At 45.8% G+C, this 18,010-nt stretch overlaps 3 protein-coding genes across 3 annotated transcripts; 1 reads left to right on the forward strand and 2 right to left on the reverse strand.

Annotated features, from left to right (window-relative positions):
• The first annotated feature begins 7,238 nt into the window (after positions 1–7,238).
• On the forward strand, positions 7,239–8,381 carry LOC131291413 (neuferricin homolog). Its single transcript, XM_058320620.1, has 2 exons — positions 7,239–7,594; positions 7,665–8,381. The coding sequence occupies exons 1-2, from the start codon at positions 7,303–7,305 to the stop codon at positions 8,177–8,179; spliced, it is 807 nt and encodes a 268-aa protein (XP_058176603.1). The 5' UTR covers positions 7,239–7,302; the 3' UTR covers positions 8,180–8,381.
• LOC131291411 (E3 ubiquitin-protein ligase MARCHF5) lies at positions 8,242–9,934 on the reverse strand. Its single transcript, XM_058320619.1, has 2 exons — positions 9,143–9,934; positions 8,242–9,069 (listed from the first exon to the last, which is right to left on the reverse strand). The coding sequence occupies exons 1-2, from the start codon at positions 9,820–9,822 to the stop codon at positions 8,625–8,627; spliced, it is 1,125 nt and encodes a 374-aa protein (XP_058176602.1). The 5' UTR covers positions 9,823–9,934; the 3' UTR covers positions 8,242–8,624.
• A 295-nt stretch (positions 9,935–10,229) lies between these two features.
• On the reverse strand, positions 10,230–13,595 carry LOC131290767 (ethanolamine kinase). The gene is made up of 4 exons (XM_058319942.1): positions 13,307–13,595; positions 11,600–12,033; positions 10,920–11,372; positions 10,230–10,821 (listed from the first exon to the last, which is right to left on the reverse strand). Exons 1-4 carry the CDS (start codon positions 13,472–13,474, stop codon positions 10,749–10,751), a joined length of 1,128 nt encoding a protein of 375 aa, XP_058175925.1. The 5' UTR covers positions 13,475–13,595; the 3' UTR covers positions 10,230–10,748.
• Between the last annotated feature and the right edge of the window lie 4,415 nt (positions 13,596–18,010).

Raw genomic sequence — 18,010 nt, forward strand, 5'->3', positions numbered from 1 at the left:
CGTCAACGATGACAACCTAATCATCCACTGCGATAGGTAGGTTTCGGGTTCTCGAACCACTTTGATCGCCGCGTGATCTCTGGTAAATAGTCCGTTACCCATCGCTTCAAAATTGGTTTGCCATGGTCAGGCAATAGTCATCTAACGTAACCAAGGGTTTTACTCTATTAGACGATCCCTGCAAGAAATGATTGGGTGTCAGCGCTGGTGAAGAATCATCGTCTACGGGTACGTGTGTCAGGGGTGGAGAGTTTACCATATTCTCAACTTCATTTAATAGATTTGTGAGTACCTCGTCCGTGAGGCTTTTGATATTTTCTTCTGCTCTAGCTAGCTCATTACTGTTCATTGGGCCTTTTATCTTCGTATCAATCTTCCGAGCATGTACGACACGAAGTACCCATCCTGTAACTCTTACTAAGTTAGTCCATCTAGAAAATTTAGTCGCATCGATCATTGGCGTTCTGGGAGTTTGATGGACTAGTACCCTAGCTGACCGCTCGTTTTCTGTAGCGGCCTGTCCGCGTGGTTGGGCTGGCCAGTGTTCCTCCGCATTTGAACCAACGACTTTCGTAGGAGAGGTCCGGCGAGTATTTCCATTCGGATATGTATTTTACCAACCAAGGAGGACCGCTCGTGGTACTCCTGGAGTTTTTCCTACATTTCGTTAGTCGTATCTGTCGTGACTTTTGCCCGGTTTCCTGCGTACACCCGCCATTCCGTTTAGAAGCAGTTTAGAAGCAGATTTCTTTTCTTTTTTTTTATATATTTGATTACAAATCCAAATGTTCAGACCGCTGTCTTACACGTCCGTCCAAAAACTGGCTGTCCTTTCGCTTTCTCTTGCTGATCGTCGCTCAATCCTCTCACCAAACGAACCCTCTTTTTTGTAACTCAGGATCTTAAGATTCTCTCTTGTGCCTCTCTTGTGTTGATAGCTAATCCTCTCATGATACATTCTCATTTTTCGTTACTCTCCAAGTTTCTTATCTATTCTATTCTCTACAGTATCCAACTGTATTACATGTAATAGTTGGCTGTCGTCCAAAGCAAGGCCGATTTCCCCCATCGCTTTCTGATTATTTTGGGTCCAGGTGCCATTCTTATCCTCCACCGGTTTCGGTTGACTTAGTATGTTCCAGAGTTCGTCAGCAGATAGGATAAGTTTCATTTTGAACTTCCAAATTACATAATTTCGGTCGTTCAGCTTTTCAATCGAACCACGTGCACTTTCAGCCATCTTGCTATTTCCGTTCGCACGTATTCGTTCGATTCCGATTCGTGTTTTCCTTTGATACTCTGTATCCTCTTATTCCACAAAAAAACAAAAGAGTCTCTAAGAATTTGTTTCTACTCTCTCTCTAGCGTCCTGGGCCAATAACCTGTTGGACTTGGTAATGAAGGACACAGAGAGAAGTAAATTAAGAGCACTTAAGATGAATGTATTTCAAGCGTGTATCCTATACAGAGGCCTATAGCCGTCGTTCGGGTGCCTGGATGATGTCCATGAGTAACCTTAAGAAAGCGTTCTCTGAAGTCCCTCGTGATAAACGGTCGCAGGTTATCGGTGTTGAACTTTGAACGAGCGTGGTGTTCGCTAACTGCTCTTTGCAGTAGATGAAGGCTGATGTCGTCTCAGGAGTCCATTACGAGTGGTGTTATGTCGTTCTTTCGATTGCCGGTAAGCATAGCAAGCAATCCCGATAAACTTGTTTTGCTCCTTAACGGTCGATGGAGTTTTCAAATTGCGAATAGCTTCTACCCGTTCTGGAAGAGTACCTATCATAGAACAAGAAAAAGACCATTGTAAAAGCCCATAGGGTTAAGCCATGGTATTCTTCATTCGCGGATGGAATGGTGTCCCGATTATCATGCCCTGTGTGAATTAAACTTGACTTTATTTAGATGATATTAACTTGAAGATGAGTAAGACCACACTGGCTCCTAGAATGTAAATGCTGATGCTCTGAATGCTGCCAGATGGCCCAAAAGCGAAATGGTCCTCATGGTCCCATTTCCATCTTGGAGCATCTGGAAGAGTTGTTTTGTCTGATAATGAAGCCCCAGATGGAAAGCAGTTTCCAACTGGATAAGAATATGTCCTAATTATGTGTTCCTCTCCAACACAAGGAAGCTCAATCATCTCCATGTGGCAGTTTCGCTCTATTTTGTAAGTGGATTCTGAGTTTGGTGAACTGGCTTTGAAAGTAACAAACATGAAGTCCTGCTCAGATCTAATTCCATGAACTTCTGTTTCAATTGAGTGACAATTGTGATCTGGTGTGACTTGTGAGGTTCCTATTGCATGTTATTTGAAACTCCTTAGCACTTAGAGAAGTTAAAAAAAATAGGTTGGATACCGTTTTCGTTCACCTGATGGCCTAGGAATATTATTTCCGAATTTCCAAGTTCGGTCTTGGCGCAGTTGATGTACAAATGGTACTCTTCCAGCCGACTGAAGAGTTGTATGAGGTGCTCGCGATGTTCTGCCATTGTAGCGGATGCAATAAAGATGTCGTCGATGTATACGAATATGAAGTTATATCCGCGTACGACTTCATTTATAAGACGGGGGACCACGAAAGCTCCTCCATTGTACGACTCGTCTCGCTCTATAAATCTGTTATGTTCGTCGCTGATTCTGGACTTGACAAATTCTAAGGAAATGCCGTTTTCTTGCACGCTGTCCAGTGCTGTTACCAATCCATCAAATGATGGCGGTAGGCTTCGGAGAAGCAAGCATACTTTCAAATCTTCATCGAGGGCGTTTCCCGAGGCATCAAGTTTTTCGAAGAACTCTTCTAATTGTTTAATGTGGCCTGCGATGTCACCACTTATAAAGTTTGCTGTGCCAGCTCGTTTTAAGAGTGACACGCGCATGGACCTGGTTGTCCTCTCATGATGCGCCTTCAGGGTGTCGAATACATCCTTTGCACTATGGCAATTTTTGATGATCGACAATTGGTCGTCTTCTAGCATGAGGATCAACGTAGCTTTTGCCTTTCTATCCAACTGAGTCTTTTTCTTGTGGAGCATCGTTTGCTACTGTGCTCCACAGGTCCTCTCTGGTTAGAAGCATGTTTGGTACTGTGGTGTTGCCGATCGTTTGGCATAGTGGCTACTTTGATTGATCAACCCCTTTATGCTGCTTAACTCGGCCTTGATTTCATTCCACGCCTCCAGGCACGGTGCGTGCATGTGCCCTCCGTTGCCAGCCGATGTACCTGTCGATCCATCGTTGGCCACGCGGGGGGAACTCACGGGAACCAGTTATCGCTTCAGGAGTATGAAACTTCCGGACACAATTAGCCTTCGTAAACAAGCATTCGGCTATCCGTAAAATTTCGTATGATGGTGGCAAGCTAGATAGAATCATAGCCATACAAATTTTGTCATTGAGACCTTCGTTCATTAGTTGCAACTGGGTATGCATCCGCAACATTTCACCTAGATGTTCAGGGAGGTTCCCTCCTGCAATCTCATGGAACATATTCTTCGCAGAGCCTGCAGCATGGATGGTAGCCCTATGCGTTTATGTATTGCGCACAAGGCGTCCCACATCTCTTTGGCCGTAGTTTTGGTCATGATATGCACCAATTGGCCATCTTCCACAGTTGCACTGATGAAAGTACGTGTTTTTCTATCTTGTTCGACCCAATAATCGGTTGGTTTCTCCGGATTTGGGTCTGTTACACGGGCTATGCTTGTTATATGCAACAATATTACACGGGTTTTGCTGTATGAAACAATGTTTATTTCGAACACTTTACACAACCGAAGAACACGACGTGAACGTACGGACCGATTACCTTTCGAGTGTGTCAAGCGTGTCACGCTTTCCGTTCCTTATATATTCTTTTTGGTACTCATGCGGAGGTCACGCAGCTCTCACTCTCTTAAGCTGGTCGCAACTTTGATTATTCGTTCAACAAGTAGAGCTAGCTGTTAAACCTAATTTTCCGAGAACTTTTGATAGCTTTTCATTCCAACAGTGGGCTGACTGTTTTAATCTGTAAATCCGGGTTTCGCAATAAGCACTGAAGTTGTCCAAAACTACGCGGTTAGCACGTGGTTTCCTCGCCGACATAACCTTACCCGACTGAGGTTACTTGGTTCTTTAGGTTACACTTGGCCGTCGGTGAGGGCACATATCACTTTTACGTTTTGAAGGCGTCTTTTGGATTACAATCCCACATCTGAGATGTAAACCGTAGCAATATTATAACGGATTAAACTGAAGAGCGACGGTTACGTAAAAACTAGGTTAACCAAATCGCAGGGACTTTTGGTCGAAGGTCGGTTGCAGAAGAGAATCCACGTCGTGGTTTATTCTGACAGTTCTGCTAGTTCACGGTACTTAATACTATCAGATAGGTTTAACAAAGGTGTTTGACGTATAGATATCCGCAAAATACCAAAGTGCCTAATTACAGGAGTTTGCACTTCAAAGGTTCACTTACTGAATCCTCCTTTATGTAACCAGTCTGATTTATGGTCTGATGTATGGCTGGTCAAGTTCTTGTTGCAGACTATCTTCTGGCTTCCATGATATCTCATTAGTAGCCAACCAGCAGCCCCAGCTATAGAAGCATGAAGTCCAAGGCTGTAAGATTGTTCCTCTTTTATGTAACCAGTCTGATTTATGGTCTGATGTATGGCTGGTCAAGTTCTTGTTGCAGACTATCTTCTGGCTTCCATGATATCTCATTAGTAGCCAACCAGCAGCCCCGGCTATAGAAGCATGCATGAAGTCCAAGGCTGTAAGATTGTTCGACAGAATTTCTTGTACTGACTTGATTAATTAGATCCGCCATTGTCGTGACTTTTGCCCGGTTTCCTGCGTACACCCGCCATTCCGATTAGAAGCAGTTTAGAAGCAGATTTCTTTTCTTTTTTTTTATATATTTGATTACAAATCCAAATGTTCAGACCGCTGTCTTACACGTCCGTCCAAAAACCTTTCCACGTCGGGACTATAGGGAGGGTGATCGATGATGTCCCAACCAAATTTCTTGAGCAGGTCAAGGGTAACGTTGGCTGTGTGCGGGCGCGCGTTGTTGTGGTGAAATTTCACTCCTTTGCTCAGCAATCCCGGGCGTTTGTTTTTTATGGCACGACGAAGCTTTTCCAGGGTCTCACAGTACCTTGCTGCATTGATAGTGGTTCCCCTTGGCATGAAATCCACCAACAATACCCCGTGGCGATCCCAAAACACCGTAGCCATCACCTTGCCGGCCGACAGTGTCGCCTTAAACTTTTTGGGTTTCGGAGAATCGCTATGGCGCCATTGTTTGGACGACTCCTTTGTTTCGGGTGCTCGCTAGGAGGAGGTCTCGCTAGGAGGAGGGAACCTCGCTAGGAGGAGGTCTCTTTTGAATGCCGGAAAAATTTACCTTTATAGTAGTCCACCATGGTTACTTTTATTCCCGGTACGTTCCGGGACAGTATCACTCCGTGCGATACGTGTGCGAAAGCGTCATCACCGCCTGCAGATGCGAACCCTGGCCCGATTCAGCGTACGTATTACGCAGCAGCTCCCATATCTGAAGAGGGGAATCGTCCTTCCCGAAGTGATGCGTGACATGATCATGATCTTCGCATGGTCTGTAGGGCAGTACTCGAGTCGTACTTCGCCATGAGCGCACAGATCCTGTATGAATCGTTCCTTCACCGGTAGCAAAACGAGTAGTATTTCATGACACCGTGATATCACAATGACGGGATTTTTGCATTTATGTGTGCATTTATTCGACAAGAGTACGTAGTAAAGGAAAGAATATCATTTCTCCCTCCTCTTCTCCGATGGTTTTCACTAGTTTACATTTTATATCTTGAAATTCTAATTCGATGGAAGATCTGACCTTGAAATGGCTCACAAATCTAGCCTCGGTGTTAATAGTGTTTGTTTCAATGTGCTTAGATTTTCGGCTTACTCCTACTATTGGCCGTTCACCTAGAAGTAGTTCCCCCAAAAACTGGCCGACTCGAACTTTTCCACGAATCACTACATCCACTTTGTCCGCTTTAGAACAGTCTCCAAGAATTACATTCACTTGCTACCCACATCGTTCTTCGCCGTCTTACCTCTTCCATATTTCTCATTATATCACGTCAACAGATAGTCCAATCCGGTTTTATTACCATCACTCGATGGACAATGCATGGATAAAACCTATAACCTGATAATGTAAATGATTAAATTAATGCTTATTTAACAATATCAAACAAAAACCCACCAGCACGTCAACAGATAGTCCAATCCGGTTTTATTACCATCACTTATGGTATATGGGGACTTATTTTACCCTCACAGTGGACTTCTTTTACCCTGACAGGGAACTTCTTTTACCCTCACGGGGGACTTATTTTACCCTCACAGGGGACTTCTCTTACCCTCATAGGGGACTTTTAATTGTTCGCTTGCCGACGTGCGTCATTGTCGTGATCGTCAGGCATATCATGCTTTTTATTACTTGCCATCTTTCTTCTGCCGAACATGCACTTAACAACGTGACGCATGCTAGTACGGGGTTCCCTCCATCTGTCCTCCTTTTCGGTACTGAACAAGAAGACATTCCCTACACAGATGAGTTAACCGAATACTTGAGTTCTTACCATCGGGCCACTGAACAGGACTTGGCGCGTATACGGGACGAGGCCTCGGACAATATCATTAAGTCACAGCTTGTATACGAGGAATATTTTCGAAGACATCATAAGTCTGTCCCTATGTATCAAATCGGTGATTATGTAGCCATTCGTAATATCCACATTAGCTCCCCTACCTAACAAGATGTTTGTACCTAGATTCAAGGGACCATATGTAGTCCAGAAAGTTTTACCGAACGATCGGAATGTTGTTAGAGATATTGAAGGCGGTGCGATCACGCAGATACCCTACGACGGGGTTCTTGAGGCTAATAAACTTAAGAAGTGGGCAGAACCGAATGTAACTGACCACACTTAGGATTTATGCGATAAGGATTAATACGACTAAAAAGAATTATAATCAAATTGAGGGCAATTTGAGAGTCAGGATAGCCGAACTGTAAACTCCTGTAATTATGCACCTTGGTATTGTGTACATCTCTATTTTAAGTACCTTGTATTAATACCCATAGCTATAAGTACCGTGAATATATAGTGTGTATTTATCTTGGTCCAAACAATGACAACTTTTGTTTTATTTGACAGCAAGTGGAATGGAATTTGGTAGTGTTGTGGCAATAGATAAACATAACAATTTTTGTTGACTCATAACTTATAATTTCCCGACATCGTCGAAGTGTTACAAGGGTTCCAATGAGCTCTAGGTCAACATTATTTCCCTATTTACGCCATTTCGTGGTGGTAGCTTTGGGAATTATATTATTTTACTCACTAGCGTCCAAGCATAATCAGCTTCTTCAGTATTTCCGTGGTGCCTTAGAACCTGTTCCAACCAACGAAGGAGTAATCTTTACCGCATCTCAGCTTTTGCAGTACAATGGTAGAGAAAGCAAGAGTCTATATTTAGTTATTTTAGGGCATGTTTATGATGTTACCAAGGGTGAGAAGCATTACGGCGAAGGACAGGCGTATCATATGTTCGTTGGTAAGAATAACCGTTAGATGTGTTTGGCCGTATTGTTTGATATATGAATAATTACTCCATTCCACTGCAGGGCATGACGCAACTCGGTCGTTTGTTACCGGCGAGTTTGACCATTATACTGAGGAACTAAGCGATGTATCAGCGCTGACCGATACGGAGTTGCAACAGCTGCTCACGTGGAGAGACTTCTACGATAAAACATATCCCTATCGCGGAAAAGCGATCGGTCGATACTTCGATCAGTTTGGTAAAGAAACGGCATACCATCGACACGTGTTAGATCGTGCAGCTAAGGCCGAGGAGACTAAAAACGCCGGCACAACATATCCGTCCTGCAATGTTGAATGGAAGAAGGATATCGGAACGCGCGTCTGGTGCACGAACCGCAGCGGGGATGGGGTGGAGCGACAGTGGACTGGCTTCCCAAGGAAAGTAGTCCCCAGCGGGAATGATGATGATGACGATCAGTCACGTAGCGTTCAATTTTGTGCGTGTGTCCCAGAGGAAGTGTCCGATGCACAGTACGTTGCTTTTGCGGGATGTGAAGCCAGTGCCGTTTCTTGCACCATCCCGGATCAAAACTAATTTCTTTGGCACCGAAGTTCCGTCCATTCCGTCCAGAGAGCAACAAGCAAGCACAGTATCGTATTAGCATCACTGCTTTGTATTGATGAAACACAGGCTGATTTGTTGGGCCAATCATACATATCAATATTGTTAAGCATTTCATGGATTTTAAAGAAATATAAGTCGTAACTTATCCGTTGAACTAGAGAATTAAATAAAAACCAATGATAATAAGTCGTAGCTAACTGTTCATAAAAACGGGACCTTCTCCGGGACGCATTTCGTAGCGCGTTGAAAGTTTCTCGTAAGTATTTTTTGACATAATTCGAACCTGGCTTCTCATCTACAGGCATCTCTGAAGAATTCCTCATGTAATCTAAATCACAAAGATGATACAATCGAAACTCCAGACCGTGCAATTAGCTTTAAAAAAACAGAGATGAATTTCAAATATCACACGCTGCTATGGTCTAGGTCGCTGGTTGTCTCCACTGGCGGCTTCGTTTCCTATTCCTGCAATAGCTTGCTGCTGCTGTGCCGCTAGCTCATTAGCCATCTGGTGGAGGTGCTGGTGCTGTTGCTGCAGCTGCTGCAGATGCTGACTTCGGAAGCCATATTTCCGGATATTCTCCTGTGTGTAGTCCAGTATGTTACGTTGTTTGGCGCGGTTGTGCTTCTTCTGGTGGAAGTATATTTTTAGCACCCCCTTGATCGCCACAAACGCGAACCCGCCCAGCAGCGTACGATGCAGATCATTTTTGATCGATTTGAAAAACATTTTGCCAACGATCGTCGATACAGTGGGAAGCATGAGTGCACCGCAGAAAATGCGCGTCACCGACAGCGGCTCCGATGCGTTGATCGAGTTGTTGGGGAAGGGTTCCGGATAGCTTGGAGTAGGTTCGTTTCTGAAATCCAAAAAATAAGCCACATAAGTACATTTAATGTGAAACCAATCCAGCTAGCAGGGATGATTCTTACGTTACTGGCAGCATGAATGAAATAACCGGGTATTTGCGAATGTTGTACTGGGTGTTTTGTAGCATGCGCAGCACGATATCTTCCCACCGAATCATTCTACCCAGGACCAAGGCAGCGGGGATCGCCGGCAGGCACACAAGCAGAGCGAGCGGTTCGGCCTGTTCCAAAATCAAAAGACCTCGTTCGAAGCCTGTGGTTTGCAGCACGGTCACCGCCCCGAAAGTAATCGCCGACCAGTAGATGGAGCAAACGATCGCACCGGCCGCAACGCACGGGCTTAGCTGCTTGGCGATAATGTCCAGCCGCTCCAGCATAAACGCGAAGCTTCCCATCGACGGCAGGATGATGATGTACTCGGTCTGGCACTGAGGGCAGCTGATGCTCTTGTATGGATTGCCCTTTTGCTTTTCATCGATCCAGCGCTTCAGGCACGACTGATGCACCCATTTGGTAGCACCTCGGCAATTGCACGGCTGTACCCACGGTGCAAATTTGTCATCCTCCTCGGTTGCAAAGCACACCCAGCAGTATCGCTCCTCCTGTTCGTCCGTGCCAGCGGAAGACTGATTCACTCGTTCAGTTGCAGTGCTAGAGCCATTGTTTGGCAGAGCTTGTCCTTCGCCGCTTGTGCCCTGCTGCTGCTCGTCGGTAGCGCCGGATTCCAGCTCGTCCGAAAGCATCGTCAAAGACACACCGTGTGGCGTCGATGCCTTTTGCTCTGTTGAAACGTACGAACTTACTATTCTTTGCGCGATTTACGCGACGCTTTTCTTCGCGAGACTTCCTTCTGATCAGGTTTAATTGCAAAACATTGCCTACTGTCAATGTAGCGTAGGTTATATGCGCACATACATTTTGGCACTTCGTAAGGGTTGGCTTTCCGTGCAGGGCTGCTTACCTGGAGTTGAATTCAAATATAGCGGAAAGAAACCGTTGTTACAAAGCGGAACAAATTTCATCTTCATTCGGATTCGGGTTGGTATCTAAGTGGTCAACAAAGAGATACAATTATAGCAGAATATCATTGCAACTTTTTATTGTGCTATTTGTACATATCAAACAAAATATCTGTATTGCATTTTGGTCCTCCAATTTCGTAGCTTTGCTGTTAGAAACGGTGGCGGATTTTTTTGGAATGCACGACCTGAATTGTAAAATATGTATTTTTCCGCATCATCGAGACGTGTCGGTCGTTGGGAACGTACAAGTTTTCATAGACTATGTATTTACATGAAACATATTTACCTTGTGTATCCCCATCAACTAACAAACAAAACAAAAACATTAAAAGCAGAGCAACAACCCATGCGAGAAAACTAAATGCCACGCAAAACGTTGGGGGAATATAACAAGTGTGTAGTGTAGTATTTACGTTAAAACAGATTGCCAATTAGCGCATCGGTAGCGCATCACATTAGCAAATACATCATGGTGCTTCGGTTCTCCGATCTGATTGCTTTCGTTGCGAGTTTGCGGTGTAACTCTCGTATTTCCTGTAAGTCTTTGCTTTGCTGCCTAGCCGGCCTAGATGGCCATGTCATTCACAATAAAACTAGCTAACATGAGCGATTCCTTCCAGGGCGGGCAGCTCAGATGGGCTGTATCTTTAATCGGTGTAACGCAATCCCAGGAATTCATCCCTTTTTGCACGGTACTCGAGGAAACGTGTAGTTCCAAATCTAAAAGTAGAAAGGAGAAGGGTTTAGGTTCAGTTCGGTCAAAATCCAATCTTATGATGCTTGTGTTCTTCAAATCGTTAATTTGCATTAACACTTACTGCACAAAATCAAAATCGATGGTAGAGTGTTCTGCCTGTATGAGGGCCCAAACTGCCCAGTGGAAGTGTGAGGCGAGTGCGTACTGGTTGACCTGCACGTACAACCGCTGCACGTCGCCTTCCGTCGGTGCAGAACCGATGCCACGGTACTCGCGGATGTACTCGCCGAGCCAACGGAGCTGGAAAGCGCGGTCCGGATAGCGCCCGTAGTCGATGTCGTCGATGCCCGCAAATTCTGTGAAATGGTTGCCGATATCGAATGCCTGATGGTTCGGAGCGGCGTACTCATAATCGATGAACGTGACACGCTCCCGTTCCTCATCGTAGATCACATTGCCAAGAAGCAGATCGTTGTGGCAAAACACGATCGGACTGTTCGTTTCTAGTAGCCTCCGATACAGATCTTCAAACTCCGCCCGGAGTTCGTCGATTCGTGGAAACACCTTCCATACGCTAGGATCCAACGATTGCGACATGGCGGAGGAGAAAAGTCAAAGGAATTCTGGTATGTTAATCTTGTTTATAGTTCTCTATTATGCTTTTAATAGATACAGATCGTTTTCCGTATAAATTTGATGTTGGCAAACTGGAGAAGGCAGAAACTAGTTTTTGAAAACGGTTTTCTCTGTTAAACAATAAGTACACGTGAACATGCCTAATCCAAGATACATTCTACATACCGTTCATTTTTGATTGGATCGCTGAATGTGCTCGGGATGAGTTGTAGGAATTGCTCAGTCTTTGCGGGCAGCGCCGGTGCGACCGGATTTGCTCCCGTTCCGGATTGTTCGGAAACCTTGTGCATCTGGGCCATCCGGCGAGCGACCAGCGGCCAGATGCGCTCGTGCCGACAGGTGCTTGTCGTTAACGTCACTCCCGGCACGTACTCGTAGGCGAGCCCGTTGGTGAACGTGGCGTACAGTGCGGGTGCGTAACCGTACCGATGAAGCAGCTGGATGTTTTCCGTCTCCGTGCGTCGGTCGATGAGCATTTCCGTCTTGTTGCCGTACACGCGGATCAGTACGACGTCTTCGTCGGTTACGGACCCGCCTGGGCTGGGAGGCGGTTCATAGAAGCAGCCGACCAGCTTATTAGTGATACCATCGGTAAAGAGCTGCGAACACAAAACATTGTCTATCATGAAACGGCCCCGTATATGCTTATGCGAAGAGACATGCTAATTTATCTTTAAAGTTATTGCCCCATAGTGCCAAAAAGGAATACCGCATACCCATTTTGCCAAAATCCAGGAGCTACCCAGGAGATGATAGCCGAGAAATTGGCGTTATGCGGAGATCCATAATTTTTACCATTATCATTTCATTTGACGCAATTAACGACATTATCTGCGGGACGGGTTGAGTTCAGTGATAGATGATAGGGTCCCCTGGGAGTAAATTTCCTGCCATGCCAATTATCGTCATCTTGATAATTATTTTTGCGTCTCGGTGTCAGATTAACGGTGACGTTCAAAAAGTTTCAGAATGTTGTATGATTCTTTGCCTCAACCAACAATTTGGTAAGCCATACACTGTTTGAAATTGTTTTACTTGGTCAAAATGGGTTGCCATTTAAAGTCTCTATTCCTACATCATCATTTTGTAGCCCAAAATTGTCTCATTCCCGTGTGTTTCAATATGTTGATTTTCTGAAACGGTACGACAACATACAGTTAAGCCAGGCAACTGATGCGTCAGGTAATTATTATCTAGGAACGTCAGGCCTCTCCGGAAATTGTTATTAATGACTCATTTACCGCATCGGTGCACATCATTATCTGAACCATTCCTGTCTAGTGGCGAAGAGGGGAAAGTATGCCTTGCGGGCGTTTATCTCGTCCATTCATTCGTATCGCTCAGAGAATGTGCAATTGCAGCAGCAAAGATGGCAAAGTTTAAGTCCTTCTTACATTCCCTGCCGCGGCTAGGTGGCGGGTGTGAAATGCTAGCCATTTCAAGGCCCACGTACATACGTGGCTACGTGTTTACGGTTTCAATTTCGTCGCAGCGAAATCGCGTCAATAAGCAAACGTTAACCAATCGATTGGCATTTGGTTTGGATGTGGTGAAGGGTGGGTACCGGTTCAGGTTGTTGCCAAATAGCATCGATGATCATAAGACCTGAATATATGACCAGGTTTCGGTGGTTGTAAGTATAGGATTGATTCGGGAAAACTTATTTTATTGCAGTTACATGAAGGCAATGCAACACCACTCGGTTCTTTGTTCCGCTAACGTTCTACACTGTGTAATGCGTGCAATTGAACAAAGAAGTTGTTAGCCAAGGCTGGAGCGCATGGAAGGAGTCCGTGTGGAGCCACAAGGCGACCCTGTCTCGGAAGACCGTGAAGCTCGGCGGCATGTGCTAGTTTTCCGAAAGCTACTGACCTTAAACCGTATGCTGTCGCTGTGCCAATCTGGCCTGATAACCTTCAGTATCTCGATGGCACCGGGGGTGACCGCGTGCTCGCTGACCGTCAGCGACAGACGTGGGACGGCCGGCTGCGTGTCCGTGCCACCGTTCTCGGTGACGTCGGGCCGATCCGGTGACGACATGGTGGTCCCGGAATGACTGGGATGCTGGGCCAGCTGTGGCAGGACCTGTTCTGAGTGTGTGTGTGGGTTGCTAGGCTTTCCGCGTGCGGCACGTTACGGCACTACCATGTAGTGCGCCTGCCCGGTGCGTATGCAAACCCCCGTACCCGACGCAGTGGCCGGAAAGGGTTTTTTTAACGATTGGTCGTTGCCCTAAAAACCAGAAACTGCAAATATATCTCCCCGTAGATAGTTGTATTTATCACTGAGCTCGGTGGTCCTAGCTGGGAGCGTTCCTTTCGTTGGCCGTCGCGTCTTTGCGAGCGGTGAGGTTGATGGTGGTAGGGTTTGTTTATGCCGTACGTTGATGGATTGAGTAATGTGTTTGGTTCGGGTTGTTATTTGCTCTCGCCAAAGCACCACCACCGCCGAACTATGTAATAACAAATAAAACCAGACCACAGGCTAACGAGCACAACAAATACGGTTCACTAACGTTCAGCGGGCTTGCGGATTAATCGAACCGTTATCCGGCGTTACAGCGCGTAGATAATCGACAACAGAGCAATCCAGCACTAACATCGCATCGCACAGCATACCATTGCAAGTGTAATCGCGGCGCCGGTTGTACGTAGACTAAGCATTCGAGCGATCGGCACTAAGCTCCCGACGCCTAAGCGCCGCCAAGAGACACCACAGCGCCGCACACAACCGCCGACCGTGGCCCAACCCGGCATGGTGGTGCGTGTAACTGCAGTACGGTTGATGTTTTGTGCTTCATTTTTTTCTTCCCCAAAGCCGCTGCCGTCGCGTTGTCACATCGCGTTTGGTGAACCGGAACGAATCGGCATATGGCGGCGGACACGGCGGTGTGGCGATATATCGCGAGAGTGCGAAGATGCATACAATACATGCGGCCGCCTCCGGGGAGAGTCCGCGAGATTGCCTGCCGCGAGTGGCGCGAAAAGGGCGCACGCGCGATGGAGATGGATACAGCGGTGCGTGATTCTGCGTTTCCGCTGCGAGAGCAGGAGAACAGACCACTCCACGAGAGACTCCAGCCCAAGGGATGGAAGGAGGGTGGGGGATGGGGCGGGGGGCAGCATACATGTGCCGATGCATCCCGGCCTACGTCTTCCCCCTTGGCCACATTCCCTTCCCGCTACAGCATAGGAATCGTACACTACTACTACTTGCGTCGACTGAAGCAATCATGCTAATGATTCATTTAATGACCATCCTGATTCGGTCCTGATGATGTCCCATCAGAATGGTCATTACACCGGCATTACACTGTCGTATGTGTGGGTCGTTAAAGAGCCTTAAAGGTAACTTCATGCCAATCATGCGATTTAAAGCTTTAAATCAAGCGTTGTGCCAATTTCGAGAACAACATACACTTTTTGGGAAAAAGACACCAATCTCCCCCTCCCCCCCCCCCCCCCCTCCCGCTCTTTAATTTTTAACCATCCGTTATTGGGTTGAATGCTTCCAATTGATGTAAGGAAATGTGAGGCAAAATGCCCCCCCTTAAGCGGAAAAAAATTATTTCTCGCAAACCATTCATGGAAAATACTTCAAACTTTCATAGTTAGATTATCTAACCTCTCTTCTACTGCAAAAGAAAAAAAAACTTTATCAAAACTCTTAAATTGTTATAAAAATGAAGATTTTTGAAGAGCAACTCCAAATAAAAAAAATGTTTTGTTGCAATGAATTTTACATCGTATATTTCAATATTAAATATCTTAAATTAATAACTTGTGAGTTGCGGATGCAGAAAAGGTACAATCTCTGCCTTACATAAGCCGGTGAATCCAATGCTGTTCAGTATTATTTAGGTACCATCTTGAGTTGGTTGATTATGTTTCTTCTTCAACATCTCAGGATGTATTAGATGTATTAGACAAGCTATTAAAGTATTCTATCACTTCTTTTTGTTTAAAATGACTTAACTCAGCTAAAAAAGAGCCTGGGTATTTTTTTTAGCAACACTTTCCTCTATTTTTGTTTTCAAATCGTGTGCAGGTAAACCTGGTGCGATCGTTATAAAATATTTATAATTTGAGCTGATGCATCCTAGAAATGTTTGCGCTACAGCCGGTGCATTTACCCCCCGGTTTCTCCTACCTCGACAAGAATGTATTTGCAATCGGTGCACGAGAAGACTAGCCTAGTCGAACGTACACATCGTTACGGCTTCCGGAGCGTTGTATCCCACGGCAATTCTATACGCTACATCCGAATTTACCTCCCTTGGCAGAAGTTTTCAATTTATCTCGCGTGCAGCGGCTGAATGCAGTCGAGAGAAACCCAAGCCACCAAATTCTACCCAAACGAACACACACACATCCGGGGGTTTGTTAGCATAAGATATTGCTTATCAGCGATGGCGGGCGGTGGACATGCCGTCGAACTTTCTGACCGGACGCGGTGACGTGTATGAAGATCCCGCTGGCTCGGTGAGCCTCGGTGGTTTGCATACTTCCGAGCGCAAACTAGACACATATTTCAAATCCGTCACAGTTTCAACTTCCGGTTCGAAGTGGCTTCTACACCTGAACCATTCAGCCCTTTCAATACGGACGACTGTGCTGGGAAATAGTTTAGAGTTTAAACATTTCATTTTAGTAATCCAGCGAAGGAGGAAAAATCAATCCCGAACACGCACGGGCTACCGAAAATTCACCCCGAGGCTGATAACCACGGCGGCGTAGGGTCTTTGACATCCGAGCCGGCAACAGTTCAGGTTTGGTAGCGGTCCGATTGACGTCGTCGACGTGCCAGAGTGTGGACGATCGCTCGAAGTGGCGATAAGCACCGGCAGAGACCATATTAACAGTAATTCGCTCTGCAATTGCTGCGGGCAATTTTAACCGCGTGTTCTCTCGTGTGTGTGTGCGTGCCTAGAACATGCTGTATTCCCATCCGATCCGCGGGCGCGCCGTTGTCGTCGGGGCCGTCAATTGACCTGATCTTTTTCCATTTTCAGTAATAGATGAGATAAGCGGCGGATGTTACACCGCCATTTCGAACCGCGTTGTCGACCGTCGGCCAGACGAGTTCACGCGGGTTACCAAATCCCTAGGCTGGAATGTGTGGGGCGCGGTCCAAAAACGAGATTTCGTCCGCAGGGCACCGCTAACTATAAACATAATAAACAGCTTTGCGGTCTCACGCAACTGATAGTACCACCGATCCTTACAGGTTCTCATTCCATGGCTCGTTAGGTATGTAGCTGATAACTGAGAAGATCTGTGGGCGCGTTGACAATTTTCTACGTTTTAAGAAAACAATCTTTATGTATTTGTAATTTATAGCACCGTTTTGATGGAGCGATGTTAATGTCACAAACGAAAAGTAAATTAAACAATCTATGCCAAAGAGGACCTCGTCGGCGTGGGTTCCTTCCCCTGTACAAGAGGACTGACTATCCACGTACACAATGGAAACAGTCATGTAAGCCCTAAACGGGCATGACCAACAAGATCGTTACGCCAAGAAGAAGATGCCAAAGATATATTTTATTAACAATGGGTTCGGTTCTAACTTTCGGATATAGTGGTAGCTGTATCTGGAACTAAACAGTCCAATTGCTATAATTAAAATGGACCACTTTCATCTCAAAAGAATCTAGTAACGTCGATACATTGAGGAACTCTTTCAATAGTTTATTGTTTGATGTACTTGTACTAAAACACTACAACGGGTTTACAATTTTGCAATGTATGACACTTCCGTTACGCGTTAGACTTAAAACTTGGGAATATTCTTATGCCCGGGAAAGAGGGACTGCCGTGCTGCCGAGCTAGACTTCGACTCCTGTCGAAACTTTCGTGCCGTCGCTGCGGCGCCACGGGGGACAGTTCCAATCGGAGCGCTCCGTAGCGGGGATCACGCAAAGCCGACTCTCCCACAAGCTAGGGGGGGGGCCCCTTTTCTCTCTATATGTACAAAAAAAGGGGCCACGTATATAGATATATCGGGGGAAATGCACTTTCTGTTTTCATTTGTACGACAAATTGTTTTGTTTTTCTAAACAAGGAAAAAAATAAAATAGGTTTATTAAATACCTAAGTGTGTACAAAACAAAAAAAAATAAAATAAAATAATCTTAAAGTACGCACAAAAAAAAAGAATATCTACGGAAGGCCCTATCACAAGAGAAAACCATATCGCGAGTCGCGGTGGCGCTCGTGCTGCCCCGTGGAAGGGTTTTGGCCGGTGGCCATCATCGCGATCGTGCTTGAAAAGCCACCTGCTCTAAGGGATTGAAATGGTGGGCTGGGGTCCTACTATCAACGCCTCCCCCCATCCTCCCTCGGGATGGATGGGTTTGTCTTTCCTTCGCTAGCATCTGTTTAATCTTAGCTTCTCTTCTAACCCTCCGTCACATCATTTCAGTAGAATTGATTCTACACCTGCCAGAAGCAAAAGCCAAGTTTCAATCGAAAAGCCAACGGACGGTCGTGAAACATTTTTCCAATCCTAGATCGAACGCCACAACAGGCTACACGCTGGCGGGGAAAAAACCACAGTACAGCACAAGTGTGCGTT

Source organism: Anopheles ziemanni, chromosome X (genome assembly GCF_943734765.1).
Source record: "Anopheles ziemanni chromosome X, idAnoZiCoDA_A2_x.2, whole genome shotgun sequence".
Lineage (NCBI taxonomy): Eukaryota > Metazoa > Arthropoda > Insecta > Diptera > Culicidae > Anopheles > Anopheles ziemanni.

Coding starts and splice junctions, on each gene's coding strand:
- LOC131291411 (XM_058320619.1), bottom strand. CDS start 9,822: ATGCTTTCGGACGAGCTGGAATCCGGCGCTACCGACGAGCAGCAGCAG. Junction 9,070..9,142: donor TCATTCATGCTGCCAGTAAC/GTAAGAATCATC, acceptor TTTGGATTTCAG/AAACGAACCTACTCCAAGCT.
- LOC131290767 (XM_058319942.1), bottom strand. CDS start 13,474: ATGTCGTCACCGGATCGGCCCGACGTCACCGAGAACGGTGGCACGGAC. Junction 12,034..13,306: donor GCGACAGCATACGGTTTAAG/GTCAGTAGCTTT, acceptor TTGTGTTCGCAG/CTCTTTACCGATGGTATCAC. Junction 11,373..11,599: donor GATCCAATCAAAAATGAACG/GTATGTAGAATG, acceptor GTTGGATCCTAG/CGTATGGAAGGTGTTTCCAC.
- LOC131291413 (XM_058320620.1), top strand. CDS start 7,303: ATGAGCTCTAGGTCAACATTATTTCCCTATTTACGCCATTTCGTGGTG. Junction 7,595..7,664: donor GGCGTATCATATGTTCGTTG/GTAAGAATAACC, acceptor ATTCCACTGCAG/GGCATGACGCAACTCGGTCG.